The sequence below is a fragment of the Pterocles gutturalis genome, unplaced genomic scaffold (assembly GCF_000699245.1).
Source record: "Pterocles gutturalis isolate BGI_N339 unplaced genomic scaffold, ASM69924v1 scaffold30576, whole genome shotgun sequence".
In the NCBI taxonomy this organism is placed as follows: domain Eukaryota; kingdom Metazoa; phylum Chordata; class Aves; order Pterocliformes; family Pteroclidae; genus Pterocles; species Pterocles gutturalis.
In genome coordinates, this window is record NW_010101431.1 from 22,515 (window position 1) to 44,054 (window position 21,540).

The 21,540-nt window shown below is 39.6% G+C and overlaps 1 protein-coding gene across 1 annotated transcript; it reads right to left on the minus strand.

Annotated features, from left to right (window-relative positions):
- Positions 1-98: 98 nt before the first annotated feature.
- Positions 99-19,720, minus strand: TRAK1 (trafficking protein, kinesin binding 1). Its single transcript, XM_010083438.1, has 12 exons — positions 19,396-19,720; positions 9,706-9,782; positions 7,449-7,565; positions 6,168-6,268; positions 5,641-5,749; positions 5,063-5,141; positions 4,507-4,637; positions 3,889-3,963; positions 3,002-3,139; positions 2,288-2,364; positions 1,292-1,528; positions 99-826 (listed from the first exon to the last, which is right to left on the minus strand). Exons 1-12 carry the CDS (start codon positions 19,457-19,459, stop codon positions 361-363), a joined length of 1,671 nt encoding a protein of 556 aa, XP_010081740.1. The 5' UTR covers positions 19,460-19,720; the 3' UTR covers positions 99-360.
- Positions 19,721-21,540: the final 1,820 nt, after the last annotated feature.

Below are 21,540 nucleotides of genomic sequence, written 5' to 3' on the forward strand. Positions count from 1 at the left end.
AGAAATGCACTTAACTCTGAACAAAGCTCTAGCCCTGACTACCATCTACCTATATCTTGCCTTCTTCTGAGACAACGTATGGCAGAAATTGGACTTGCTAGTCCTGCGAAACCAACTGGACTATTTGAAGTACGTAAAGTTCTTTTCCAGACACTGATTTGCAGAACTGAGATTTGATCAACTAATATTCTTGCTTAGATTTCAAGCACCTTCCTTTTCTAAGCATGAAATGGCAGTGCTGGGATTGGGGTTAGATGCAAGGCTGCACTGCTGATGCATGTGTGGCCCGCAATGTTTATTTTACTGCCATGGCTGGAATTGTTTCCTAACGCTTGTAAGGCTTGAGGAAAAATGTAGTAGTTAGAAGATTTCAAACCAACAGCGTGGATTACTGTCTCTGAAGTAAAAAGAATATGTATTGCAAAGGTTTCCTGCTTTCTGGTGATGGATAAGAGACCACAAAGAGTCACTAAGAAGAACAGATAAAGGCCGAGGCCCTTTGTTATCACCTTCTAGTGGTTTCACAATCTGAAGCTTTTCTGGCAGGTAGGAGCGACTGCTGATCGACATTCCTGAATATCCAGTGAATTCTGAAAATCTGGAGTGAGTTCCTAGCGACATGATGCTCTCTGTAGGGGTAATGGAACCACTATGGAGTTCGCCCTTTTCTGCCAGTTCCCGCAACTTCCTTTCCTGCTCTTCTTCGAAGAACTTCCGCTCCGAGAGGTAATTCTCCCTCCTGAGGGACAGCCTACGAAGGGCAGTCTCTAGGTCACTGGAGCCTGGAGTCCCTGGAGTTCCAGGTTTCTTCATTCTGTCTTCATTTCTAAAACATAATAGGGGGGGGAAACAGACACACACAAAAATTTTAAAAAAAAAAAAAGAGAGAGGAGGAAGAAAAAAAAAAAATCTTAGAGATGCTTAAAACATCCACACAACAGTTCTGAGATATTCACCAATACCTTTAAATTAGCTGTAGCTGCAACTTAGATCAGAACTCCCTGGCATTTACATAAACTCATGAAAATATAATTAGTTTTAACTGTCAACCCACAGTTGCAAAGATAATGGGTGGTTTTACACCATCTGGTGCTGCTGCATCTCAGAACAAGTGTGAGTTGCAGGCATTGATCTTCCCTTTTTAAGTAAACTTGAGTGCTTAAGAACTATAAGCACAAAATAAGGTAACTTTTGAAGATGTACATCAGTGCCTTAACTGCACAATCTAAGACAAAAGGAGACTTTATGTCAGAAACAAAGCAAAAGCCAAGCCTGGTGCTACAGTACTGACCCATTGTCAGAGGATTCTGTCTCTAGGATGATGCTATTGGTCTTGTTGTCTATCATAATGTTAGAGATGTCTCCCCCGTAGAAACTGGAACGTGGAGTGCTGATGCAGCTACAAATGACCGAGTTCATAGCAGAGGACTGGTTAGAGCCTGGGATATTCATTGGTGACGGAGTCATGGATCTCTGCCTGACAACTTGGTTAACGTTCCTTACTGTCTCGAAGACCCGCTTCTGATGACTGGTAAGACATAAACACAGTTGATAATCACACAATGCCTTCTTACCTTAAGAAGGAACAGAGAAACAGGTTAACAGTTAGTTAACGACCTTTCCTATTCACAGCTCCACCAGACACATTGGCTTTATATTTTCTGGAAAGTAGTACGCACAGCGTCCCATCCTTGCTACAGTCTGGCCATTACATTCTATCCATCAATATAATACTTCCATCATCCTAGAATACTTTAGACAGAACATTTGAAAATTATGTGTATGGATACTCTCAAATATTAATAAAAATTAAGGGTAAGAGTATTTTAGCACATTAGCTAAAAATCCCTTAAAGCCATGGCGTGGAAATGAGTTTTTAAAAAACAAAATTGATCTTCATTCAGTTCTTAACCATGAACTGGATAATCCATTTTAAAAGAGAATTTGAATTTGCTCTGCTGAGTATCTCTATGCAAGAAAATCTTGTATCTTTTCTTTTAGAAACCAACTTCCAACCCCTTTAAATAGCACCTAAAACAAAGAGAAAAAACACACCAGAAATAAAACATAGAAATACAGGCATTTTCTTTTGGTAGCTTTAGCAGAAAACACAACCACCCCAATAACCTGACAATTTCTATTCCTTTCTCTCCATCATTCACACCCTGCCATAAATATTTCTTTCTAAACCCCTAGCTCAACTGTTTCCTGGCTTTTCCTTTCTCAACAAATAATAATTAACTTCTGATATAATAAATCAATTAGGAACCAATTCTTTCAGTCGTACGCCAAGTCAGGAGAGTCGGGTTCATCTAAATGGAGCTCTTTCCTCATTGACCCTTCTATCTCTGCTGCCAAAGAATCCTGTTAAAAATAAGCACAAAAGAAAAACAAACATCATAGTATTAATAGGTTGTCATTACAGAAAAGAATTACTTATACACAATAATCAGCAACTAATCAGGTGTAATTCCTGAAAAAAGAAAGGTTTAAAAACGAAAATTGACTGGAAAACTGGAAGACTAATGAATGGACCTAAAACACTGACAGATTATGGCTTAGCTTCATATCGCCACAGTACTTACCATCTGAGGACATATAGCATCTGTCAAAAGATCCTAAAAAACCAGGAAGCCTAAAAAACAGGGAGCTCCTACCGAAAATCAGCCACCACAGTCCAGGAGATGCATAACAAAGATGTATAGAACTGTGTAACGATATATTAACACTCCCCATGATTCACAGCACAAGCACAACCACCTGCAGCTTGTATATAATGCCACAGCCAAAAAAAAAAAGCAAGTGCACAGCACTGCTGTTTCAGAACCAGGTATGTAAAACTGACCGCTCAGGTATCCTTTAACACTTTAACGCATTTCACCCGTGCTTGTGTCCAGCCTAGCACCCCATCCCTGAAGCTGTAAGTCAGATGCAAACACTCACATCTCCTCTGGTTGGTTGTTTTCTGGCATGTGCAGGTTTTTTTCTTATATCTGCTTACCATAGGGAAGAGACCGAGAGAGTGGTACCGACGTGATATAGCATTTGGCATAGTCTTGTTCCTAAGGTTTTTCAGCTCTTCTTGAGCCTCATGAAGCATCTCCATGCACTCTGCGTACTTGTCTTCCAGCTCCCGCAACTGTAACACACAGAAAAAAGTCCAAGACTTTACAGGCTGCCCTATCATCACAAAAAGCCTGCAATTTCTTTTCATCCTAGTAAAGGATAATTGTGTAGAGAATACGCCACTTTAAGGGAAAGGAACTCCAAAGAGTGAATATAATTGAAAATAATAAATAACATTGATTAGTAAGAGGAAGGGCCGGGGGGGGGAAGGAACTGCTGGCTCCATTTCCTGTCCTACATATCAACATGAAGCCACTGTCAAGGAGAAGATACAAAGCTAAAAGAACCTCTAGTCTTCTTTAGTCTGATCAGATATGGTGCCTAATTCCTGCCATAACAACCACAGTGGCAAACAACATGGAAAAAGGACAAGACATTTCAAAGTGTCCTGAAGGACTTAGGAATTTTAAAACCAAGACTTATATAAATACATACATACATACACCCACAACAAATAGAGCTCTTTCGTGTTATCTCACTACTCAAAATAGGCTTAAACTATCAGCATAGAGAAGTCAAGCTCTAAAGGGGCTCCTATAGAGCACATAAGCCTCAGTTTTTCAAAAAGTGTGCCAGTTGAAGGAGAAGAGAAAGGAAGGGAACGGTTTTGAACTCTACCAGAAACATTAATGTTCTTTCATCCTATACACATAGCCAAAATTATTTAATACTTCTGATCCAGCTTAGACAAAAACTCCCCTGGTAAAGTGAACATCCACGGCCCGATGACTAAATTATTGTAATAGTAAGTAATGCACTCACCTCTGCTGTGAGCTGTCTCTGGGCATCTTTAGCTGCTCCCAAATGCTGGACAAGTTCTTCATTTTCAACTGCACACTAAAATATGCCAAAAAATGTTAGAAATACTGTGATGTTTTGTCTTGTGACAATGTTTGTATCTTACACTACAGGTAAGCAGGAAAATTCAAAGTTTTCTCAAGACCGTCTCTGCAGCAATATTAGTCCACGCATTAGTTTAGAAACATTTAAACAACACTTTTAAATGTTAACACAAGAACACCCTGCATCAGTCTGTGCCCTGCTAGATGAACCTCCAAGACCCTAACACTAATGAGTACGTGTCCACTGGAATACTTGTATTGACATGCTTGTCTTACCGAAGTCCTTAAGTTTAGTGCAGAATTTCACATCTAATATTTAAATTAAATTTAACTATTGTATTTGATATATCCTACATGTGTCTTCTAACAAACTGATGCTTTCTAGTCAAGTATGCTAGATATTAAACATCAAACAAGGTCACCCAGATAAGGAGGGTGAAAAATTTCCTTTAGGCTCTAAGATACAGAGGATTGTAACATGTCTTCCAGCTACAATAGCAGCAAATCACAATGGTAGTCTTGCAACTGGATTCCTTACAGCTTTGGCCTTTTTCTGCAGATCGACTATCTGAGAGAGAAGATGGGTGATTTCCTCCTGCTGCCGGGCAGCATCTTCAGTTTTCTTCGCTAACTCTTCGGAGATATTGGCAATCTGGATGTTTGCATCCCCTTTAAGATAAGCAATTACAATTAACATTATGAACCCAAAAACAGAAAAGCAGAAAGATGTTCTTTTAGAAATCACTGGATTCAGCAGAATCCTTCCCCAATACACAGCAAGGTATTTTGGAAAAACAGCAGCAGGACACAAAACCAGAAAGACACGAAGTGACCACGGAGCAAAGGAGACTGTATTTTCTTTTCCCTTAACAATAACATTTCCTATGCAAAACTACTTCGCAACTGAGAAGGATTTAGCATACAGCCAGAATTTTCTGCTGTGAAATTTCAGACAGAAATTTTCTCCTCACAACCATTTATGCAAAGAAAAGAAGTAACAGAGAAAAACATGACTGACTGATCTCGACTCAGTTGTCTTTTTTTTTTTTAAGTGAACAATTTTGAATGAGAAGGGAAAAGAAATAAGGACATACTTAGCTCTTTTACACAGTCATTGACAAGCTGTTGTTCCTTCTCTTCGTAAGTAATGGTTTCAGTCTTTAGCTGACAGGCCTGTTCAAGAAATCCACACCAAATATGCTACATTAGCACGTTTATTCTTTGCCAGGCTGTTGCTGCATTTCCATCTGCTTTAGAAAGAAAAGCTTTTCTAATCAGTCCTCCAGGAAGACAGTGAGAAACTACAGTTTTTGCCTGCCTTCCCTCATGTTCTGGAAAAATGGGCCAGGTGACCATTCAGCAGAAACATTACTGCAGAGAAACTTGCACCACTTCACCATAACCCCACTAGATGGCACTTGTGTATTTTGCACTTAAAATTTAAAAAAAAGCCCTGAACATACAAAAGACTAGTATGAAGAGCTTGATCTGGTCAGCTCATCATGGTTAGAGTTAACGGTGATTAAACAGCTATAAAGACATCTGTATCACATGTGGAATTATATGCTCTTAATCAGACTTTCTCAGCCTTTAATACGTGCTTCTTAATACCCATGTTCTAGGATTTAAATGAACAACTGTATTAAGCAAAACAGCAAGGGAGAGATTTCACCTCAGATCTTAGCACAACATTCTCCTCTTCAAGGTCCTTGAGTTTCTTTTGAAGAGAATCCAAATGAAAGTAGTTCTGGACGGAGGAAGAAGATTCATTCCTCTTCAGCCTTATAATGAAAACAACAGGTTTATCTAATTTTTACCTGTCTTATGGCAAATCTCACTGGCGAACAGACTGAACAGAGCTCTCAAAACCAGTAGAGCCACATGAAATACAGCTTTGTTCATGCCAGTATGTGTGGGCAGTGATGTATTTGCAGTGATTTTTAACAGAACATTTTATTTATTTATTGCGCCAGCAGCCTCCCCCTGTACTTTTCCCTCCTGACTCTTGTTGGCACCACCATAGCCAGCTGGTCCACAGCAAATCCTTCCAGCTGGTGATATGCACCAAGTTCAGAGTCCCATTTATAGTTTCTGCCAATACAAGGATCGTTTTACTACTTTTCAAAGCTATTAAGTTGTCCGAACTACCCCTGCTTAGTCCCAGATCAAGTTTTTTCAGCGTTGTAGATCGATACTTACGGGGTGGAACAGATGGACTCCGGCTCGCTTTCTTCAGCGGCACTGGTGTAGAACTGGAGCAGCTCATCTTTCATGGACAGCTCATGCCGCAACTGAGAAACCTGCACAAAGAAAGAGCTCGCAGGTCAGTAAGTTGCTTTTCTAGGCACATTCTGAAGTAAACCTACTATAAATTAGTTATTTATCCTTCAAGCATCACTTTCAGACTAAATCAAGAAGCCAACACTGGAACAGACCAGGACCAGCTCCTTTAATTCTCAGAAAGAATGAAAAGGCTACCTTTTAAATTAGCCATTAGATGTTATTTTTCAGAAGTTCAAAAATGCAATTATCCACTGCTATTACACATGTTTCTCTTTCACCTTCTTTAAGATGAGCAATCCTATTCAGTACATACATGTATCAAAAAGGAACAAAACACCAAAACTGGGTGATTATGACACCCTGCAATTGTCAGCTCCACAAACTTAACCTTGATTAATTAAAAAATTAGCATAACTAATAAATAGCGTAACTGGTCAGACAGATCTGTTCCCTCCCCTTTACACTGTAAGACTTGGTCCTCAGTTTTCACTTTCCAATGCACAAATTGCAGAGCACATTTGTTTTTATTCAACTTCTGCTCTTTGTATCGTAGATATATTTTTATTTCTAATTATTACTGACAAAAAACCCAGAGAATATCAATAAAATAGATTTAAGCTGCATTTTCATGAAACAAAAAGCAGACTCAATGCAATAAAGCACTCAAACTGTGCAGAATTTGAAGCAAACAGGGCCATTTACTTTACTAAGGCTATTCTTTGTAATCAGACCCCCTAAGGCACCAAGGCCTCCTGAGACATTCCTTCTAAAATGCCGGGGGAGGGGAGGAACCCCAACCAACCAAATTTCAGAAAACCATGGAACAAAATCCATGCTTTAATTTCAGAAGGCTCACTTTCCTCATTACAGAAGAGCTAAAAAGCTGAGCCAAAAATAACAATTTGCCTAGCACTACAGCTCAGCCTCCTTAAGCAGTAAGGATTCAGATACCGTCAGCGGATGGGCACTAGATCATCTCCAGCTTTTGCTGCATTTTTTTCTCTTTTAAAGCATCCTGTACGGTTCTGTCCAAGACATATCCATCAAGAATCTGCCAGTACCTATAGCATCCGACTCCCCATTCAGAGGGGTACAGTAAGAAATAGTAACCGTATAAATAGATGATTACAAATTCAATGGCATGTGGAAGACACGAGGTGTTACTTGAAACAATGTAAGTATATAATAATATCTTACCTCTTCCCTGATGTGTTCTACTTGCTCCTCCAGGAACTCATTTCTTTCTGTCAGTGATTTATTCTTCTTTAATAGTGACTGGCCAATTCGAGCAGCTAATTCTAAGTCCCGTTCTTTCTGTGAAACATTAAGAAAAGAAAGCTAATTTCAAACTTGTCATTCAGTAAAGGATCAGAGGGAGGGTAAAATTGTCATGAAAGGGAAGGAACAAGTGCCTAAACAATAAAAATATTTCCCTTCTGTGAGGGTTTGTTGGGGGTTTTTTTTCTAATTTTCCTTTCCTATTTCTGCTTATTACACCCACATTATTCAGAAAAGACTGACTAAACAAAACAAAACACCTTTTGCCATGTGTACATTAATGGCAAAGCCTACAAAACCTACAGCTCCTGATCACATGGATCTTGAAGCCAATGAATTTGAATGAAGAGGCTTTCATAGTAGAAAATAAAACGAAGCTATGGATAATCAGTAAATAAAAAGCGAGGTCATTGGTCACTGCTGTATCTACAAATGGCATTTTCCAAATGGTTTGTGAAGGTCAGGTTTATATTTGCATTGAAAGCTACTGGCATTATCTAGCCATAAAATCTTTATATAATCTATGTACAATCTTTCAGAACAATAGGTCCCACTAAGTTATCGAAAAAACATTCGGTTTACGTATCAAACTTATTGTTCAGTAATTTTGTTCACTTCATAAATACGAAGCAGAAAAAAATATATTATTTTTTGCTTTTGTATGTGAAGGTAGCAGAAGGAGTTACACCTTATTTTCTGCAAACACATGTAAATCTCTTGTGATAACCATCATTTGGGGAACAGCGAAAGGAGCTGCAAGTGCACGTCTGCCTAGAAATAGAGTGATTCAATCAGAAATGATGGTCACATAAAACAAAAAAGCTCACTGAAGGTATTTGTTTTATTAAAGGTTCATCTATTACACACTCCCCCGTTTTTCCTTTGCTATCATCCAGATAGAGAAGTACACCAGAAGCTTTAAAACATGGGCTCAGCAAGTCCTTCTAGCATTGCTCCCGTGAGTGCGGTTTCTGGATCTACAGACATTTGGCTACATAGACTTTGGGGAGGAAACCGTTTGGCAGAATGCTGCATCATTACTAGAAGGAGCCACGGAAACAAATGCCAGTAAATCTCAGCCCAACAAGACAAAGGGAACAGGACACAAACAGGTAACAGGCTGTTACCGCAGGTTAATTAGTTATTCCAAAACAAATCTTTTAGGTAAAGCACCAGTTTTAACTGATATTGCATAGAAAGGTCTTTAAAAGAGTCCAGCTCAATACACAAAATGCAGGACTTTGTCCCAAGATCAGATCTATCAAGTGTCAGTGGGAGATGTGAGCATCCCCATGCTTTTTTCCTTGCAGAATCTATAGAGGAAGAAGAGACCACCCGATGTATCTTGGCTACACAGAGCCCATTTTTGACATTGCTATCACAAAAAAACAAGCAAATAAGTATGAAGGATTAAACTACACTCAGCCATGAACTCATACAATTGTAACAGTTTTCATCTAAATAATTTTTCATAAACATTATTTGGAAAATCATTGCTCAAGTTTACTGCAAAAAAGCAGCCAATTTCTGTCAAACAATTTATCATTGTATTTATTGAACATAAGCATCATACCTTGACAATTGCTTTTTGCCACTTCTGGAATGCCAAAGATTACAGTAATAACACTTTACATAATAATGGTATTAAAAAAAAAACACCAGAAACCAAACCAACCAAATTTAGGGCAAAGATGAAAAGGCTTGGAGACAAATGGAGTATTAGATATTTTCTAATTCTGTGTCTATGCACTTCCCTGGAAAGACATTATCTGACATAATAATTATGAATACAAGACTATGTGTGAACTTTTTTTTTACATTTTAAAAGAGAAAAAAATCCACCAATAATGAAACTATTGGCTTTACTGTACTGTAAAAATATGTATTGTTTTAAGATGATCCCTCCCTCATTCATTATGGCAAATATTGGGCCAAGAGCAAGTTAAATGGTCTCAACTGAAAAATAACCACAAGTAATTAATCCATATGACTGAAGTAAACAAATGACCTTTACTTATATTTACCTTACCAATGAGATAAAGTGTACATACACTCAGAGCACTTAGTCCTCCTCACTGGAGGACAGTCTAGCAACAGTCTTTAGCAGTGGTACCATACAATTTCTGTACTACTTTCTCATACTGTGTGTGGGTCCTTAAAGAGCTGTAATACTTGCCTCTTCAAGAAGACGTGTGACAGCATCTATGTCATTGTATGTTTTAGTCATCTGGCCCACTCTTTCAGCACATAAAACTGCAAAAAAAACCCAAAACACAACATTGATCATACTGGCAATACACTAGAGGAAAATATCCTATAGAGTTCAGGTTTGCATAAGTTTTCATCTTAAGTCAACTTTTGGTTAAGTATATCAAAAGCTAAAAAAAAAGTACATCAAAGCTTTGAGTTAAACTGAGACTATCAGTGTTTCTCTCCTGTAACAAGTATTTGCTTTTGTCAGTGGCAGAACAAACCATTAAAATGTTAAAGCTTTCTTCTCTGAAGCCCAATGTCTTGAGCTTAAAAAAACCCAAGTGAAACCAGATGTTCTTAGTTACAGAATTAGCATTCTATCATGTCACTTAGTCATTGAATTATGTGCAGTAAAATTACTCCATGAATAAGCAACTCTAATATTGTTAGTAACACTGCTTAACATAAAGATACCACGTCATATTAAGTTGATAAGAACAGAGTTCTATGGTATGAGACAGCAAAGTAAATAAAAAATGCAGGTAAAATAATAAAGGGTTCTTCTAATACCCAGACCATGCCACGGTGGCCACAGTATCACTCATAAAAATATTTACTAAGGCTGGGTGAGATGATTCATCATCACAGTGGAACCAGGAGTTTCCTTAGACTGAAGGAAGTACGCAGAAGTCTAGTCTATCACCACAGGTGATCTCTTAAGCACATAAACTGACTCATCCAGAAGCGTGCAAGTTTTTAAAAAACCACCTATAATCACAGGAAACAACAGCACTTTCTGCTCTACCCTGACATTCTTTTCGTTTTCAGCTACACCTATTCCTCAAACTGTGTAATTCTGGAAAGAGGGATTGCTAGCGAAGTTGAGTTGATTATACAGACTACTGGTTACCACACTGCTGTAGCACAAACGGTCCTTCAGGGGATTTACCGTTGACAAAGCCAGTTAAAGCTCAGTCTGACAGATTGGCTAATGTTGTTCAATTCTGTATTAAGGTGGGGGGGAGAGACAGATAACACCTAATAAGATTTAGATTTTTAAAAAAGTAGTGTATTGAGTACAGTAATATTACCAAGAGACAGTTTGTCACCCTAAGGAAACAATGCTACCCAATTTATAAATATACAATATACATAAATATACAGTTGATCACCTCGAAGGTATATCAATGATATATATCAAGTGCAACAGTACTTAGGTATCTGTTGAAACGTTGGAAGTTCATTTTTTTTCCATACTTGAACATCTGAAAGTTTCTTGAACTACAGCAAGAAGTACAATTTGTTTCTGCTTATTTTCCTGTTTGTCAAATTCTATTTTTGAGGATCAAATCCTGAAAATATTTACAATATTTAGTGACATCAGTAGTGCCAGTGAACTCCAAAGAATGTAATTCAAAAGATAATTACACTTACCCAAATAATTAAGTCTGAAAATGGTAACAGTAAAAAGTCTACCCTTCAAAGTAATAATGTAACAAAAATGACACAGCAGTACAAAGAGTAACTATACCATTGTGAAAAGCTGACTCACCAGGAATCCACTGAAAAAAAAATGAAGTTACTTGCAGAGAACATCAGCTATAGTAAACAAAGGGGCTAAACTGAAGATTTCCATAAAAACTTCACATAAAGACAGATGATATCACATCCAGAGGACTACTCACAATAATAAAAAAAAATCACCATAAACCCTGTATTTTTAAACGTAGTCATGCAATAAAACATCTATCGGAAATCCTGATGTCAGTGGTTTGTTTTCCAAAGCAACTGTACACTAAATAGTTCCCTTGGTTACAACATTCCTTCGCTCCTATAAAATCACTTTTGAGATTGTCAATAGCAAGCTCATTTTCACTCTGTATCTAGCACTAAAAAACCCCACTGATTATGACTATGGCAACCTCACTCCATCCTGCTTCAGGTGCATGTATAACCTTCCAAACATCCAAGCTGATAAAAGGACAGTGCTCCCACAGACACAATAAAGCCACTCAGCTGTAAGAGAAAGTGATAAAGGTTGGTATGTGTGGCTGCTCACTTGGCTTTTCCTTCAGAACTTGTCATTTAATCTTTAACACAGCAGAATAACACCACAGCCTTATCACTACGGTGTCTAAACATGCAGTCATTCAGCCTCCACAGATTACAAAATAACCTTCGGCTAATTGCTGGCACAGCAATTTTTATATCCTCAGTGTTCAAAAAAAAAAAACAAAACCAAAAAAACACACCACCAACCAAAACCAACTACCAGTGAAAGAGCCACAATTTTGAATACTCATTTTGAGTGAAGCATGGAGGGGAAAAAAATCCTCAACATCTCTAATGGATTCTGCATGGTAGGTGTCTGGCCTGCTGGTTTTTCTGATTAATATGACAGCCTAGTAACAGCACCATAAAGATAAATCAAGAGCAAATGAAGGACAACACTCTACTACAAAACCTATGGTGCTAATTCTCTGACCTCTTTCTGCTCCCTTGCAAATCAGTAGTAGTTTTGCCTGAGGGCGATAGGAAGTCCAAATGCACGGATGCATGCAAACATCCCAACCAAATACACTTTGCACCCCTCAGTTTATACAGAAGGCTGTTAGACAAGAAAGAAAGCAAGAATAAGAAAGTCTACAGCAAATGCAGGAACCATAGAATTCCAGAAACACTTGAGTCAGAAAATGTGCTTGCTAACTGCTTTGAAACTAACGTCACAGATCCAAAACAGGAAACAAAGAACAGAGACAGCTTCCATCACTTTACTTTCATGACCGCATTAAATACATCCTACCAGGGACATCTTTACAGTTCAAAGTATTCGGGTTTTTTAACAGCCAAACACACAAATGGATAAATGCTACACCGATCAAGTATTTCTTCTGCCTTGAGATACCTCGAACCATCCTCATACCCTCTTAAAGTTTGCAAATTTATGGGTGCCCACATTCCTGTGTTTCCTGATGTGAGTACAGCTGCAGGGATTTGCTCTGCATTTATTTCTTGTCAGTTGAACACATCGGTATCATAGAATTATGGAATGGTTTGGGTTGGAAAGGACCTTAAGGCTCACCCAGTCCCACCCCCCTGCAAGATAAAATGGCAAGTTCATGGCATCCTAAACATTGTACATCGAAGACATGCAGAACAGACACAGCAACGCTGACCAGCCCTGCTCCTTGCTGTCGGATACCACTTGGCACAGATCAGCCATCGGAGACCCTGGCAGACTCAGACTCCTCAGATCACGTTGGTTTCATGTCTGGAAGGCTATTTTGCACTCCAAGGATAAAGCACTTGCTCTAGAACCGAAGCTGTGATTTTTAGCCCCCGGTAGCTATGCCCTGCGAGCACTACACTGACGGGAGCCAAGTGTGTGAGGAATTCTGACACTGTGCCATACCACCTGTATTCCTTTTCAAATAAACTCAGGAAAATCATACCTAAAATGTGCCATCAGCTCTGTTACTGACCCAGACTAGAAAGATTTCACGTGCTTACAGGTAAACACATGGGAGCTTCTCCTCCACGAAGGGGTTTTTGGCAGCTAAACTGGGGCAGGAGCTCCAGGCCTGCTGGTGCCTGTCACATTTGAGACAGCCCTGAGAGAACACATTCACCTAAAGAGCTTAAAAATTTTAAGAGATTACTGTCACAGGAGCTTGAAAAATGTGTCATTCTGAGGCATGACTTGCTAGAAGTCCACATTTTAACCCAACACGCCAGCAGTTCCTCCAGCCCCCCCACCGCTCCCCAAGCACAGGAGCAGGCCAGGCCCTCCAGAAGGCAGATGGGATTTTGGCAGACGGCTGTGACCCTACTTGGAGGGATAAAGAGCGGTCACAGCACGCCAACGGCTTCCCAGCTGTCCTGTCACACTGTGGGTGAGCGCCATGGAGGAGGCTGGAAGAACATAATGTCGTGAGCAACGCACAGTCAGCAAGGACGTACTAGCGCGGTGAAAAATAACTACCCCAAGTTCAAAAGACAACGCCAATAGGGTTGTTTTTTTTTTTAATTCTTTTAAAATGTTACAGCCTAGCGTACTGTGATTTCAGTGGTGTAGTCTGTAAATCAATCTTTTAATATTAAGGTGCGGTTACTGATTCTTCTAGAAGAATAGATTTTATCTTGCCAATTAAGCTATGGTTTGAATCTTGCCATTTCTCTCACACAGTATTCAAATAGCTTAGTAAATCCAATATTAAAGCCTCACATAAAAGCCTATGTCATTACTTAATCTCTTAATTTCTGTCTATGCGATTCCAAGTTCATGGATAAACACAAAATTGTTGCCTTTTTCTTCTCATTTTCAGAAGTACCTGTTGGAGTAACAACCTAACACACAGCTTCATAACACGCACATAAGATGTACATATAAAAACTCCACTATATTTCCAAAGAAAGATAATTTCCCAAATCCAGTTTTATTATTAAAAAAAAGTATTGCACAGCCTAAATCTGCAAATCATGTAATTCCATTTTAAACAAGCATATGTAAATTTTAACACGCAGATAAGATGTACATATAAAAAAATCCACTATATTTCCAAAGAAAGATAATTTCCCAAATCCAGTTTTATTATTAAAAAAAAGTATTGCACAGCCTAAATCTGCCAATCATGTAATTCCATTTTAAACAAGCATATGTAAATTTTCATCCTATTCATATGAGCATTTGCTTGGTATTTAATCCAAATGCACCAGCTACACATTAAAAAAAAAAAGTCAAATTTAGTAGATTTAAAACCACAAATATCTCTCAAATCACTTAGATGTTGCCATGTGCTACTACCACAGAAGTTTAAAACCAAAAGGTAAAAAGTACCTTCTTCCAGGATCTCAAGGGTCTGCCTGTCAAACATGCATTCTCCCTTATTTTCCTCTTCATAGTCATACTCGAAGCTTTCCTCTTCGTTTACGGACATTGCTGCAGTTATCCCAGACAGACACGACACGACGCCTTAGTCTCACAGGAGACGGGAAGTCATTCCCTCGGAAGCTGTATTTTTGGGGAGAGCCCAGCAAGGTCTCCACGAAGCAGGACACCATCTTTCCTCACTCACATGCTCAGCCAGAGAGCTCCAGAGCAACTGAGGATTTGTCCTTATCACAACAGCTTTGTGTCATACAGATGGGGTGGAGGAGGAGGGAAGATACCATCTGTCTAATAATTGCCAGCAGATTTATGCTGTTCCTCATACCAGCTCTGAGGGTAGCCAGTTTTCGCTCAGCAACCAGTGTCTCAGGGACACCGAAGCCCCACCCAGCCTCCAACCGTCACGCCTGGAGAAGGGTGTGCACCTTCGCAGAGGTAAATCACCTCCCAAGTCGCCTGATGTTGCAAGGTAACAGATTTCACAGGAGTAGTGAACAGCCAAAGCCTGTACACACGCTCATCCCACCCAGAAGAGAGACTAAAACCACCTTGGGGAGAATTGGGCTGGAGTGAAGGGAGTGGGTGTTTGGGGCTTTTTTTTTTTTAATTGCTTTCACAAAAAAGATGAGGCTTGTACAAAGCATTTAAACGACATACCACACCAGCTGTCCAATGCTGTGTTTTCTACAGTCATCTTTCCTCCTCTGCCTGCTGAGAGACACGAAACACCTCGAGTTCCCATACAGCACCCTAATGTATTTCCAAGGGCGTCTGTACCTCTGAGACATGAAACACCTCGAGTTCCCATACAGCACTCTAATGTATTTCCAAGGGCGTCTGTACCTCTTCTCTGCTCAACAACAAACTAAACTCCTTGTGCTCAAACCCCTTGGCTTCCAACAGGCTGTGTTTGCTAACCTTGGCTGCACACACAGGGCAGGTCAACTTTCTTATTTAACTTCTTACAGCTACAGATATTTAACGTTTGACAGGTTGCCTCCCTTATTGTCAATGGCAAATGAAAGATGCCTTTTGCTGCCTGCAGAACGCGTTCCTATCTGCAGAACGAAGCAAAGCGGTTACCAGCAAAGTGGGGGCACTGCAAGGCAAAGGTAGCTTGTCACCCCCTGAGAGGACATCACTGCTGGGGGGTGGGGGGAGCAGACAAACATTACAAGCGAGTAGAACATAATGGTTAGGGTATTGTAAGATCAATTTCTCTGTTACCATTTCTCTAGTGGTGTGAAAGTACGAGGTCCTACCGGATGGGAAGGAACTAAAATTGTATACAGACATGATTAATTGTTTTAAGTTTTAAACTGTTGGTATTTATACACACATGATGTGACAGTGTTTATATAAACAACAGCCAAAGGATGTGAAATACAGGTTAAAAGTGCTTGCTGAGGAAAGGAACACTCATTTCTAAGTAAGGTCTTACTACTCAAATTTAACAACTTTACTTTGACTGTCAAAATCTACTGCAATATTCACCAGGAGCAACAGCCTCAGGAACTCAGTTGGGGAAAAAAAGATTGTCCCTTCCTCCTCATATCATGACATTAAAAGATGTAATTTGAATAATAAAGTAATGAGGAGTACTTCTAGTTTCTGATTCCTTAGAGCTTTTCTATGTCTTCATTTCTCCCATCAATTAAAACTCTCTTAAAAAAAAAAAAGTCTTAAAAGCCTATGTGCCTCCCAGTATCAATCTACCACATTTTGGTAATAGCTAGAGAATGGAAATTCAGAGACTTAACAAAACAGTAAGACCCAGACATCTTTAAAGGAATGCAAGAAGCAGCCTTTAAAGCTTAGGACAGAAAAGTCCAACCCTGCCAACTCTATTAGTTTTAATATTGCTGACAAGTTTTCAACCACAGCTAACCAACTAGCTGATAAAAGAGAGCAGGGCAGTGGAGGACACACTGAAAACCTGCATGTTGCTGCCCATTATACATGACAGTAGAATGAGAATAAATGCACGTTCCCACAAGCTGACTTCTGAACTGAGTCATGTCAACGCACACTGCACAGAAGGACTCTGACATATAAAATCCGAAAGGTAAGTGTTGTAATGCCTATATTGATACCAGCATATGATAAATGCTGATGAAAATTCATAATGGGTGGAGAAAGAATGTGTACCGCACCCTCATGCTATCAACTCAGTTTTAGTGTTATTCTGCATTAAACCCTTTTACTAGTGCAGGAATATTTACTTGCTAAAGAGCCACGTTTCCAACAGATACCAAATGATAGGCAGCTGTGGGGGAAAAAAAAAATATCTAAATTGTATGCAGTTCTGAAAACAGATATTCTAATCAGGAAAGACCCAAAAGAGATTTTTAATACTCCCTGTAAACACATGCTCAGGGACTTAAGGAACATACCAGAATGCACATTCATTTTTATGGGTTGTAACTGCACAGTAAATTTGGCATACTTCCTGCAATCACCACTCAGATCTAGTGGCTAAAGACACTGAACTCCTCTGAGGGGGCTTGCTAAGTGACTTGCGATGCTTAAAGCACATACATGCACATTCCTCGTTCAAGGCTTGCACCAAGGTGCAGACCACCCTTAGTAACTGCAATTGAGCAGGAAACACACAAACCAAGAAGGGTGAGGCTGGACACAATACAAATAAAACCTCTTATCTTGACTCACTATTTCCAAGGAACTCCAACGCATTCAAATCATTTTAACCTTCCTTTATCAATAAAAATATCTAGACTTAGATTAACAATTAACCACATGAATTCTGACCACAACTACTAACAATGCTGCATTTAGAACAAAGAGATTCTCTGTAAGCTAACAAGTCCTACAAATAGTGGCTGAAACAGCAGCACCCAAATTTAAAAACACGTTGATGAAGAAGTGTGGGTGTTTTGGGGTGGGCTTTTCAAGGAGGGGGGGATAAATTGGTCACTGAACCTGTTCAAGTTCCAGAGAGTCCATGTATAGCAGAGAAATAAGCTCTCTAACTACACTCCACCATGTCTTAAAATAGATATTCAAAACAGGTCAGCTGAGCTGCAACTGCCTATCAGCCTCTACCGAATATAAAAAGCATCTCAGGCAAAGGACTCTGGTATCGACAAAGAAATGGTAGAAAAATCAAACATCAATCAAGAGACAGGCATCTCTTATCATATGCCATCTCCTCTAGGTTTTTGAAAAAGCTCCATTGTCTACTGTATTTTAAAGATGCTTTTTATCTCCCACTCCATCAGGGAACAGCAGGGGCTCAGCACTCACAAGAAAACTTGTAAGCCCAGAATCAGACCAATCACTACAGCGCACCCGAGGCCCTGATCCCACAGGATACTTAAATGCTTGCCCAATACCTGTTGCTTATTGCGTTCCCATGGAACTCCCACAGTTTCTCCAGCGGAGCACACACCTTCATACAAAACTAAGGAGCAGATGAGCTCTTAGCTCAGACATGCCCCACTTCCACATAATGATGCTTTGACCAGAAAGACAAAAGGACCATCAAAAAGAACAATAAGGCAGCCACTATCTGTATAACCTGGGAAAAATCAGCTACAGCTTTTAGTGATGGTACAACTGTTCTGTTTTTTTAAGCTTCTAAAATCAGGCCAACTCAGCCTGTTACATCACGCGGATTAATCAGATGCTACAGTCTTTACTAGGGTTAAACCTAGAGGATAAAGGTTACATAATGGATTCAGTCCAACTTAGCATGGTCAGTTCTTTCAAAAAAATATGCACCTTTCCTCTTTGAACACCTGGACAGGAATAATCAATTAAACATGAGAAGTTCAAGTTTAACAAGCTTCTAAAATTGCATTCTGTTCCGAAATGTAGTACAGAGAAACAGAGGCACACACCACTCAAGAGACCATAAAAACCAATTCAAATTTTGTCACACACACCTTTACCCTTCATGTCCCCTCTGATATTGTTAACAAAGCACTATGAAATATCATTATGTACCACATACGTACAACGTCCCCTGGGCCTCCGCTCCTTACTCCTTTCTGTTCTTTGCTTCACTGTGATCTTGGACTTGCCTCGTTTAAGCCAAGCTCTCCAACCAGAATAAAATCCTTGTACAACTACTGCTTTCCCAAAGGCTGCATTTTGGTTTAGAGGTTACCACTGATTGCCATTGATGAGGAATCTTGATTTTTCCACTCTGCTGAGAGCAGTTTTAGCCATTCCCCATCCTTCCTCAGTTGCCTCCTATCAGAAGTCTGATGAAAACACTCAGTGCTCTGATAAAGAAATAATCGCCCAAGCAAATATTGGGGGGAAAAAAAAAATAATCACAAGAGGCCCAGAACTCACTTTATAGAAGCTACAGTTTTAAATGTCTTTCACAGACATATAACCAGAGAGAAAACACATACTACCTATTAACACATTAAATATAGACATATGACAGGATATCGGTAATGCAGAAAAAACACAAAGACTTAAAACTCAAAGCAATACAGAATCTTACAGTAAGTGTATTTAAAAATTTATCTGAATGATTATACATATAGTTAGCGCTTCAAATATTTCTCCCCCTGCCCCAAGATTGCTCATACAGTGCATTTGCCACTCCCTTTGGAAAAGAGAAAGCTGTACAGCAGAGCCTCTTGTAGCATGGTCCTAAGAGATGCTGAGGTGCAAGAGAGATGCAGGCATCTCCATTACAACAGGGTGCCACCTTTTCCAAGGTACATCATTTTTAAAACCATTTAATAATGACGGTTCTGTTTTACAAGCTCCAAATTCTGCAACGATAGACTAGAAAGAAATATTTACCATCTGTGCATTCTTCATAATACCAGTCCAGTTCATAGTAATCTGCTTCGATAAATTTCTGCATAGTCAGTATCCTTCAGCAACACAGACGAGATTTCACATCGCTGCTAAGGTCAAGTGAAACGCAGCCATGCCTTCCTGCCTTTGCAAAATACCGTATCGCAAGGAAGCCCACAGAAAGCTGTAAATGAGCTGCACATCTTCAATGAAGCTGCAACTAAAATAGAAGGGGAGTGTGACAAGTGTATTTGGGGAAAAAAAAACATGAAATAAAAAAAATAGAAAAAGGATGCAGAAAGGAGAAGCAGATGCCCTGGTGGCTGCTCTAATAAAGAAGCTCTGCACAGAAGCCTCGGATGGGTGTTAACGAAACCATCCTATCAAAAGGCGGATGCGCTGACACGGGGGACACACACCACCGCCTGGCTGTTTCTAACTCATTCCTTTCCTCCCTGGTCTCCACATCTCTCTCAGTCTAACATGTTGCCATGGAGACGAGCTGGCTCCAGAAGAGATGCAGAGATGAAGAAAATGCATTTGCTGTTTCTGGCTTTACAGACTAGAAGTACCCCTCCATGCTGGAAACACAAATCCTTGCTCAGAAAGATGATCCAACTCGCTGCTGACTGCTCATGGAGCAGCAGCATCAAACATCGCAATGCCCCGGGTACATGCACCACATTAATAATGAAAATCCAGTCCATTACTGCTCTCCTCTACATGGTTCAATAAAAGCCTGCCTTGCCCAGGAAGGAATGAAACATTACTGCTTTGTTACATTATCCTGGGTTGATATAATAGAATCTGTGAAAGTGGCAAACAAAAAATGAAAGAATCAGAAAAATCAGGACAGCAGTTCATCTCCCCTTGCAATAAAGCTAAGCTGCTTCTGCTTTTTGCCTTCTCCATGAACCACTGACCGATTTTTTTTTCCAAACATTTAAGCTTCATAGCCAAAAAACAAGGGGTTAGGACAAACTTTCATTATTCCTAAAAATGCTTAAGGTCTTCACACAGAATCACTTAATGTTCATGTTCACCATCTTGTAAATGAAAGAAAATACCTTTTGCAGCACCCAATAAAACCACGTTAAAGGTATTAGAAGAGAATCTGTCTGAGGAACAGATGACATTAAACCATCATCATCATCAAGCACAGCAATTCAAAAAGCACATCTGAACCTGTGCAGGTATAGTTACCAAAGGGATTGAAATGTGTTTTGTGCATAACCACCACATACTCTTCACCTTTTTCTCCCCCTTTTTTATGAACCTGTATTTCTTTGCAAACACCAGTAGAAACTGGTAATAACACAAGGTAAGAGGCCATATGGGTCTGACCAAGGAGGTGTCTGTCTAGCTGAAGGTTCCACCTGTGAGAACAGCCACGAGCAGGTGAGGGAGAACAAGCCAATACCCCCCTCAACCGCCCTCACAACCTCCAGTTTTTTCTAGCTTCAGAGACAGCCTGAGGCAGGTGCAGTTTTTCTACTCTTAGCAATTCTTGAAGGACTTATCCTGTCTGTTCTTGAGCCCATGGACATTTTTAGCATCTCCAACATCCTCTTGCAAGGAGCTCCGCACATCTACTATTCACGATGTAAGAAACATTCACCTTTTGCTTTGCAACTCACTTTCACTAACTTAATTCAATGCTTCCTGCTCTGGAAATCCAAACACTCAATCCATCTCTCCTTTCCAATCACTCATGATTCTGCAGATTGCTCTTACGCTCACTCTCACTCATGCCTTTTTATAGGTTTGTACCACTCAACTCTACTCCCTGACTGGTACCACTTTGCTTTAACAGAAATGGGTAAGAAATAGTTAAGCTATGCAGAGGAAAATACATCAGTTTCATGACCACATTAGTATTTCAGCTTTATTGATGTAAAAAATTATCACTGCAGTAGCTTTGAGCTTGAGAAGTGCCACATCCCTTTTATATATTGACAGCTCAAGGGCCAAGCTCAAGTACACCTTTGCCTGCAAGTACATTATTTCACCAGAAAATAACAGGTTTCTAAGTCTGCAAATAATAATAATAATAATCTACAAAATGTTCGGTCTACAATACAGTAACCTATTTGGTAATATGCACAGAATTCCCCTCTATTCACTGATGAGGCCACACGTGGGGTACTG